General features: G+C 34.3%; 1 protein-coding gene across 1 annotated transcript; it reads right to left on the bottom strand.

The window, feature by feature from the left end:
* Positions 1 to 1,669: 1,669 nt before the first annotated feature.
* LOC133283552 (uncharacterized) lies at positions 1,670 to 7,197 on the bottom strand. The gene is made up of 6 exons (XM_061480422.1): positions 6,818 to 7,197; positions 5,483 to 6,500; positions 5,164 to 5,303; positions 2,801 to 2,837; positions 2,621 to 2,688; positions 1,670 to 2,519 (listed from the first exon to the last, which is right to left on the bottom strand). Exons 1-6 carry the CDS (start codon positions 6,913 to 6,915, stop codon positions 2,042 to 2,044), a joined length of 1,839 nt encoding a protein of 612 aa, XP_061336406.1. The 5' UTR covers positions 6,916 to 7,197; the 3' UTR covers positions 1,670 to 2,041.
* Positions 7,198 to 9,556: the final 2,359 nt, after the last annotated feature.

Below are 9,556 nucleotides of genomic sequence, written 5' to 3'. Positions count from 1 at the left end.
TCTGGAGTCAAAAGATCCCTCCCCAATATATATATATATATTGGGGCAGGATATTCTTACACTGGTGTAAGAGTTAGAAGTCTTACACTCAATCTTGATCATTGATCCACTTATATCCAATGGCTCACATTATTAAAAAATTTGATCCCTTAGATATAAGTGAAATTAACGGACAAGATCAAGAGTGTAACTTGCACTGGTGTAAAATGATCCTGACTCATATATATATATAGGGAAAGATTATATTTACAAACTTTTTATTTACAAACTTTTACAAACTACACTAAGTATGACCGGTCATACTTAGTGTAATTTGTAAAAAAAAAAATTTGTAAACGGATCTTCACACACACACACACACATATATATATATGATAGGTTATTCTACCTACCATTTTTTCTATTTTTTTCTGCCTACCTTTGTCTACCACCCTTCAATACCGCTAGATCAGAATATCGATAGGAGAGAGAAACGAAAAATGTAGTGGGATTCTGATCTAACGGTGTTGAAAGGTGGTAGACAAAGGTAGGCAGAAAAAACATGATAGATAGAATAACCTATATATATAGGGAAAAATATTTCTCCGGCAACTTGAGATAAGTTTATCTCCGACCATCCCAAAACTACATCGTTTTGTTTATTTATTTTCCTTATATTAATTGATTCACCTTTGAATGATTATGATTCTCTTTTTCTCTCTCTTCCTTCATTATCATTGATCTATCTTTGTACGGTTATGATTTAGTAGCCGGAGATAAAATTATCTTAAACAAGAAATGATAAGCCCATATATATATATATATATATATATATATATATATATATATATATATAATAATAATAATAATAATAATAATAATTCAACTAAATGGTTCAACCCAACACTTAAAAAAAAAAAAACTTTGCCAAATCACTTTAGTTGTCCTCTGTGGCTTTGACAACATTGGCCATAAGCGTAATTTGTAGTGGTACCTTTCTGTCTATCACGTCCCAAGTTACTTATCTCCATGATTAAATTGGAAAGCACCCTTATTGGTTTTTTAATTTTTTTTGTGCTGAAATAATTGGAAAATACATCCACTAATAGGTTACAGAAACATTATTATAGAGAATATCCATCAAACCTTCAAAGAAAACTAATCACAGAATTTGAAATTCGTGACATCAAGCACACAAAAATTATTACTAACAAAAATTACTGCTTGTGTTTATATTATAGTCTAACGCAGATAAACTAGTAATAAGTTAGAGCACTAAAAACATGTTCTGAAATTTGAAATCCGTAATCATGATCCATAAACTATAGATTTTGTGGATAGCTGCAAGAAGAGGACGACAAAAAAATTAATTTAATGCTTTTTAATAAAATAATTATGTATTTATTACAGTTTTTAATAAAATAATAATGAGATATCATTGCATAGATCTCAAAAAGTTACGTAGAATCAAAAAAAAAATTACCTAATTTGAATACTCGAGTCAAAAATTATGGTCTTCAGAAGTTTTATGATTAAATTAATTTTTTTTTTGGAAAAAAAATATGACATCTTACGGTGAAACGCCTCAATGGGGCGTCTGACGCCCAAAAAGGACATCACATTGTGCAATAAATTCGTAATTATTCTCAAAACTGTAATAAAAGCGTAATTATTTTATTAAAAAGCATTAAATTAATTTTTTTTGCCAGAAGAGGACACTAAAACTAATAATTTTATCCTATAAATCATGCTACAATGACCTCGTTGGGCAACAGCTCTTTCTCCTCCTTCTCCATAAAGACCAAAAAAAGTGTTTTGGTAGCAAATGATATGGGGCAAGAAAAACAAACAAAACATGGTGAATGTAATATACTGCACTGTAACTCGGCAACCTATTTAAGGTTCCTAGTTCTCACCCATGTTTATGAATGAGGAGAATATAATGAAAGATACATCCACTCAATGAAAGTGCACTGCAATTCCACAGTATGCATGAAACCAATGCTGTCTCCAAGAAGCAGGTCTCTAATGAACCCCAAATTTCCACCAATATCATCAAGAATCAATAACCATTGATCTGAGGCCTTGGTGTAGGACCAACAAGCCGTGAAAAAGGCATTTGTGTCCGGCCAGTGTTCAGACCCCTTTGACCTGAAAACCTATCATTTACTTTTGGTTCTGATACAGATTTGGAGAATGCTTGTGCAAGTTCAACTGCTGAAGCTGCTCTACCATAGCGTGTGCCTACAGCATCCACAGATGATTTTGGCTGCTCCACAGGCTTACGCCATGTCTCAGGTGAAGTTTGCCTCTCAGAGACCACCTGCTGCCTATCAATCTCCCTCACGTTTCTCCTATTATCACCACCGCGCCAATTCCTCCTCTGTGCATGAACTCTCTCAGCATCTACCCTTTGCTCCTTCCTTTCAGGTTTTCTACCTGCCCTTTGATCAAGAAGAGCATCCTCAGTTTTTTCACCATGTCGAGGCTGGATTGAATGATCAGGAAGTTTCTCGACCCTTGAAATATTATGTTCAACCCTTCAAACAGCAAATAATTCATTGGCAAGCATTGTATCAGACTTGGGTCACCATTGGAGGCAACTGGGATCACATACAAATAAACAAAGCAAAGTCCTTACTTATTTGAATGCTCAACCACATCATAATTGTTGATTGCAACATCATCAATCCCTCGCTCCTTCAATACCTGAGGGAAATAATCAGAAACATTAACAAGCTGAAAATATGAAGGCTTATTGCCAAAGCACAGAGAGAAGGATAACTGGAATTCAGGATAACAAATAAATGAAAGAACTTACTAGTTCTCGAGGGCGAGCTCCACCAAATAAAGCATTCCTGAAACATTTGCATTTCTTCCATTATCAAACATGAAGCTATGAATAACTAACCAAAAAAACAAGCTAAGAGTAGCCCATGCAATTTCATACTAAGCATTGATCAAAGACTCAAGACGAAATTAAGATATTACAAAGTTCAACATAATAATAACTTCATATGCACTTTGCTTTTAACAAAAGCAGGAGTAAGAACCCTTCAAATTGGGAGGTCAGGAACACAGTCAAAAATGATTCGAGAATCCCAAGGGATGCTAATTTGTTAGATGTCCAGATAAGTGAAGTGGGCTATGACTGAGAAACTGCTGGATTCAATATAAGAGTAATGCTTGATCTCATGTTACAAACATTAAACTCCCAAATATCACAAGTGCCACAGCACTGGATGGAAAATGGAAAATAAGTTACTTCTCCATGTTATGAGGCTCACTAACAACCATATTCATAACGACAATTCACAATAGTAAACATGACGCACTGCTCATATGACACAAAAAAAGCAAATATCAAACAATTAATTTTAGAGTAAAATTTATTTGTATCCTGTTTAATAGAGAATGACACTAATTAGTTGTTTTTCAATTTGTTGGAATTGTTACTGCGAATTCTAATTCTAAAAGGCATTATAAATATGAATTTAAGATCCCAATTCAAATTCCAGGCACTAAGCCTTCTCTTCCTGAACAAATTTTACAATGTACTAATTATTACATTTGACTATTTGAGAGCCATGAACACAAAAACGTAGAACTATCACTACTTATAATATATCTTCATATTTTAGATGCATAAATGTAATTCTATGGTTTCTTTTTCAGATTTTGTTTAATAAAAAAATTAAATTTATTAAAATAAAAGGTACACTCTATAAGCAAGGAACAGAGAGGGAGATAGAAAGTGTTAGAGAATAATATAAACTATTAAAAAGGCTCTCATCCAACAGCTTAAGCTTTTGGATTGAAATGGTTTTCTAGATGGTATAAGAATTTCAGTGACCACGAGGTCACAAGTTCGATCCTCGTCGCCCCCCACTTTCTAGTGGAATTAAGTAAGCACAAGGTAAACCAAAAATTGGGCCTGTGCAATATTCATGCTTCAAGCCCAAAGGGCTCTTGCATGAGAAAGTGTGTTAGAGAATAATATAAATAATAAACCATTAAAAAGTCCTCACTAACAACTTAAGCTTTTGGGTTGAAATGGTTCTTTAGAGAAAGAGATCGAGGAAATTGGATGAGGCCCATTGATGAGAGAGTTAATTAATGAGCTGATAAATTTGAAAAAAGCAGAGATAAACTCTTTTGATCATAAACAGGGCAGTGCTTACTATCCTCCTTCCTGGGGCGTGGATGCTAGCATCCTCCACCTTTTTGACTGGATACAAAAACCATTCTACTATTCCTTAAAGTAAATAAATCTAGTAGGCTTGTAAGGCACTTTGCTAGGGTCAAGACTCAAGTAACAAATCTAATAGTCTTTTAAAACTTATAACCACTTTTCCTCCTTTGTCTCACCTTCCTACTTCTCCCCATCATCCTTAAAATTTAGTGAGCACAAAGCTATTCCTTCAATCTATAGACTTTGAAATTAACAAAATTCAGTGAAACTTATTAGATTTTTCATAATTCCAATTTAATGGACAACAAGAATGAGGAAGTTAGCATTCCTCACAAACACACACACAAGGGTCTTGAAATGCTCATAATCCCCTGTTTTGTTATTTTAATTAAAATTATATAACTGATTTAGAAATTAAAACAAGTTCTGTATTATGTAATTTAGGAGTATGTGCATGAGTGTGTGAACCTGTGTGGTAAGTGTTGGGATCACATCTTCCTCATTCCTTCTTGATCATTCCAGACAGAAAATATTGGAATTGTAGTAAAGGAGAATCTCCTTTCTCATAAAGAACACATGCAACCTCTTACTCGCGTGACACAAGTATTCTTTGTTCTGTCTAAGACAACCTAAATCCCTAAACTATCAGTTATTTGTGGCTTGTATTTAGTTTTTGACTTAACCTGACACGTCACCTGACCTGGAAAACCTACTATGTATCTTCCAAATTAAGTAGTTACATCAACACATAATATCGTTTACTGTGCACATTGGGAGTATTAGGATTAGGGTTTTAGTGATGAGCAGTCACTTTCTGTAATGTTCACTAATCATAGTACATCTTTTGCCTGTCAAAGTAGGCCTACAGCCACAATTCACTACAGGTTGAACCAACTGGAAATGTTTCACAGACAACAAGTAAACAAATCCGCCGCAAAATAGATATATAGCACAGTTAAAAAATGCCCAACTCGCTGTCTCGCATAACTAACCTCTCTCTTTCAGTGTTTCCTTCCAACTGCTCAAGGGGCTGAGACCGAGGCTTCAAATTCAGCTTCGGGCGCTGTCCTAAATCCTTCCCGCTCTCAGTTCCAGCTGAGACAGGCTTCACAAAATTGGAATGGCCATGCACCTAAAAAACAGTCCAGAATCATTAGCCTGACAACATCCCGACCATGGGGCAAATAAGGGAATTCATAGAGCGAATATAAGAATGAATAAAAGCAGAACCATCAATCCCTACATTTAAAAAAGAAAATGAAAATAAAAAACTCCTAAGGAGGGAATATCAAAAGTTGAATGTGTGAATACCTGTGCATATTCCATAACAGAAGGTTCTGAACTTTCCAGTGGCTTTTCCCTTGGAAGCAACTTCAGTTTAGGTCGCTCGGTTGGTTCAGAAGGCATAGGGGGCTGCAATTCGGACCCAACAAGCTTGCCATCATTTCGAGCCAGCTGAACCCCATCTGAGTGATAAGGCACACTTCTTGGTCGTACTTCTGAATACTTGGGAATCCCAGACCTTTCATAATCCAGTAACTCATTCCTACCACCTTGCATCTGGTTATCAATACCCAAACCCCTTTCAGCATGTCTTGCTAGCATTGCATCATAATCTTCCTTTTCATTCACTGTATCCATCCTATTGTAAGCACTATTGCCATTAACATTGGCACTTGGTCTACTCTCCACTTTAGAAGATCTAACCACCTCGGCATCTGTCTGATATTGGACAGCCTTTGACTGCCATCTACCAGAAGAAACCTTCTCAAGAGCACTTGCATGAGCCAACTTTGAAACAGCATTAGCACCAGACCAAGCAGATTGCTCTGGCTCAGCAGCACTTGTCACCTCCTTCCTCATTGACCATACATTTGGATAACCACCACCCCCACTACCACCAGCAGTTCCTTGCTCCTTACTACCTCCTAAACTCTGAGAATTCATCCCCACATGAACCGTCTCGGTAATCCTCACCGAGTATGAATTAACCGCTCCAACAGGAGTCTGAGACACCGGAGCCACTTGCCTGCCCAATGAACTCCCTCCCAATCCATACTCAGGCTTCACCTCAACACGAGAGGGCGGAGCACGAATGCTCTCATCACTAATTGTTCTCCTTGGGACCGAAATACCATCAAGAGGCTTTCTCTCATCCTCATCAAAATTCCTGCCAATTGGGGCAGTGTGTGAGAGAAACGGGCTTTTATCGTCATAATGCCTAGTTGCCGGCGATGTGTGCGGCCGAGACCAATGATCAGACCGGCTCATAGGGGATCCCCATGCTGAAGGTCGATCATAACCAGAACGATCGGAGGTCCTCACAGTTCTATGGAAAAACCAAAAATAAATCAGGTAAAAAAATATTACAAGAGATTTTATAAACAGATCTATCAATGAAAAAGAAAATCATCACACCAAAAGAAAAAACAAACAAACAAACAAACAAATCATGCACAACTAGAAGCCATAGATCTAATTTCTCTCTCAAATACCTAATTTTTTATTTTATTTTTTACAACCACAGCATTAACTGAGGTGCCCATTAGCGAATAATCGAATACAAATCAAACTAAAACGAAAAGATTAGAAATTTAAATCGTAAGATTAAAAGTAGGGAAAGAGCAATAAAGGGGTGGTACTTACATGCCGGGAGCAGAAGGGAGAGGGAGATCAGAGGGTATAGAACCACCATGGAAATCCTTGAGCGTCATGGTGTTACCACTAACTTTCTTCTTCGACATTCTCCCCCTTCTCCCTCACACCCTCTTCTTCACAAAAAAAAAAAAAAAGTCAAAAAAAAAAGGCTATCCCAGAGCCTAAATTTCAAGCTCGCGGTTGATGTTGTTGTTGTTGTTGGTTCAGGAATCTGTGAAGCGAAGGGAGAGAAAAGAAGAGGGAAGAGTGAGGAGGGAAACCCCACGAGTGGGAATGGATATAGGTAGAAGGAACGAAGAAGAACAGGAACAGGATTGGTAACAGATTTGGGTTTGTGTGCGGAAAAAGGAAGGTGAGTGAAGAGGATGTGTGAGTAGTGTTTGGGAATATGACGATTGTGAATGATATTTGATAATCGTGTGAAATGTTTTTATTTTATTTTAGAGAGTGATTATAATTATTAACTTCTTCTTTTTTTATTACTTCTTATTATTAAATCTTAACCGTTGATTTCCGTTAATATAACGGTTATAATTGATTGAAAATTAATAATTAATTAATAAAAATAATCTAATAAATTATAACCGTTATATTAATGAAAATCAATAGTTAAAATTTAGTAGTAAGAAAAGAAGATAAGTATAATTTTTGCCTTTATTTTATTTAAGATTGTTGTTGTGCTTACGGTTTATTATGATTGCCCATAGGATGTTGCCACGTCAAGGGATACAACTTTATGACCGTAGGATATAAATGAAGATCCTAGTTTGTGTATAACTCTTTATAAGGACTCGTGGCGGCTTAGTATTGCTATTGCTATATTTGTCAACATGGATTTGGATTTGGGCCATCCTTGTCTCATACCTCAGATTGGTTTCACCCATATGCAGCATTTTATTTTATTTTTTCTAAATTAAATTGTGGGTTATATTTCACCCTCCAATCTTTGATTAACGTTGTTATTTCTAGTTGAGTTTACATATATTTCTAGAAGATAAAAGTATTTCTTCGTTACTGGAGATATTATTTTCATTAAACTCAAAATGATATTATTTTGAGATTTTAAAATTAAAAAAATATAATGATAAAGATTAATATAATCCTTTAATATATTAAAATTATAAAAACACTTTAATTTTCACCCAAAACGACGTCGTTTTTAACTAACCAAAAATAATTTATCTTCATTGATCGAAGAAATCCTTTACCCAGAATTTGAAATGTGTTTAAAACATTTTGGTTTGGCAACGGTGTCTTGGTAAAATAAGGTTATCCAAAAATTAGCCTTATCATGCAAGAGAAAACTAACTGTGTTATAATCATCTTTTGCAAAATAATAATAATAATAACAATAATATAATAAAAAATAAAAATGTTATAATAATAGTCTATATTAAAAATGGGATTTTGATCCCTGATGTTAGGTAAAAATATGGTTGTACATGGGTCAGGTCGGGTCAGGTTTTCGTGCCGACTTGACTTAACTTGATTTTTGTAGATCAGGTATTTTGACTCAACCCGCTTTAATTTGATCCAAGTCAGATATGACTTGATTTGGATTTTTGTGAACTAGTTCAGAACCGGGTCGGATCTGACCTGACTTGGTTTTTGAAGTGGGTAAAATTTGACCTGACCCGTTTTTGACTTGGTTTCGTTACAAAATTTCGTCGAAATTTCTACGTTGCAAACGACAAAAATTTTGTCACAAAATTATTTGTTGGAATATTTTTTGTCGAAAAGCGACGGAATTTTTTCTCTAATGAAAATTTTTACAAAAATAAATTTTCTATCGAAATTTAGTTTCCGTCAAAAGTTTTGACGAAAATGATTTCCTTCATCAAATATTTTAAACGAAAAAAAATTCAGTCAAAAATTTTGACTGAAAGTTTTTCGTTCAAAATTTCGACGAAAATTGTTTTGAGAGAAATGTTCCATTCGAAACTTTCGACGAAATTTAGATTCTCTAAAGAATTTTTCACATAATATTTTTCCGTCAAAATTTTTTATCGAAACATTTTTTGTCAACGAAATTTTTTGACAGAAATGTGTTCTGTTGAAAATTTTGATGAAAATATTTTTTATCAAAAAAGTTGACGAAAATATTTAGTCGCAAATTTTCTAAGGAAATGTGTTTCCCTAAAAATTTCGACGAAATTTTTTTTTTGTCAAACAATTTACCGAAAATATTTCCGTCGAAAATTTTCGCCAAAATTTGAATTCTGTAAAGAATTTTGATGAAATTTTTTTCCGTCAAAAAATTTCTATGGAAATGTGTTTCGTCGAAATTTTTGATGAATATATTTTTTTGTGAAATATTTTGACGAAATTTAAATTCTGTAAAAAATTTTGACAAAAATATTTTTCCGTCAAATTTTTTTACAGAAATGTTTTTAGTCACAAATTTTTATGAAAATATTTTTCGTCAAAAATTTTTGTGAAAATTTTTTATGAAAATATTTTTCGTAAAAAATTTTGACGTAATTGTTTTACGTTAAAACTTTCTTTTAATATAATTGTGATTTTCTTTTTCTTTTTTTTCACATAATGGGTATGGGTCAACTTTTGGATCAATGAGTCATTTTTAAAACAAGTCAGGTCTAAAATTAACCCAAATAAAATTGGGTCAGTATTTAAACCAGTTCAAAAAAAAATAGGTATTTATGGGTCAGGTCAAGGTCAGGACAAGTGAACCAGTTTTTCTGCACACCCCTAAGGGGCGTTTGGTTG

The sequence above is a fragment of the Gastrolobium bilobum genome, unplaced genomic scaffold (assembly GCF_033153095.1).
Source record: "Gastrolobium bilobum isolate Gb01-03AN ecotype WA unplaced genomic scaffold, APGP_CSIRO_Gbil_v1 utg9509, whole genome shotgun sequence".
Taxonomy (NCBI): domain Eukaryota; kingdom Viridiplantae; phylum Streptophyta; class Magnoliopsida; order Fabales; family Fabaceae; genus Gastrolobium; species Gastrolobium bilobum.
Note: the sequence above shows the minus strand (reverse complement) of the source record. Positions and strands in the feature narration are given on the sequence as shown.

Coding starts and splice junctions, on each gene's coding strand:
- LOC133283552 (XM_061480422.1), bottom strand. CDS start 6,915: ATGTCGAAGAAGAAAGTTAGTGGTAACACCATGACGCTCAAGGATTTC. Junction 6,501..6,817: donor CTCCCTTCTGCTCCCGGCAT/GTAAGTACCACC, acceptor GTTTTTCCATAG/AACTGTGAGGACCTCCGATC. Junction 5,304..5,482: donor CTGTTATGGAATATGCACAG/GTATTCACACAT, acceptor ACTGTTTTTTAG/GTGCATGGCCATTCCAATTT.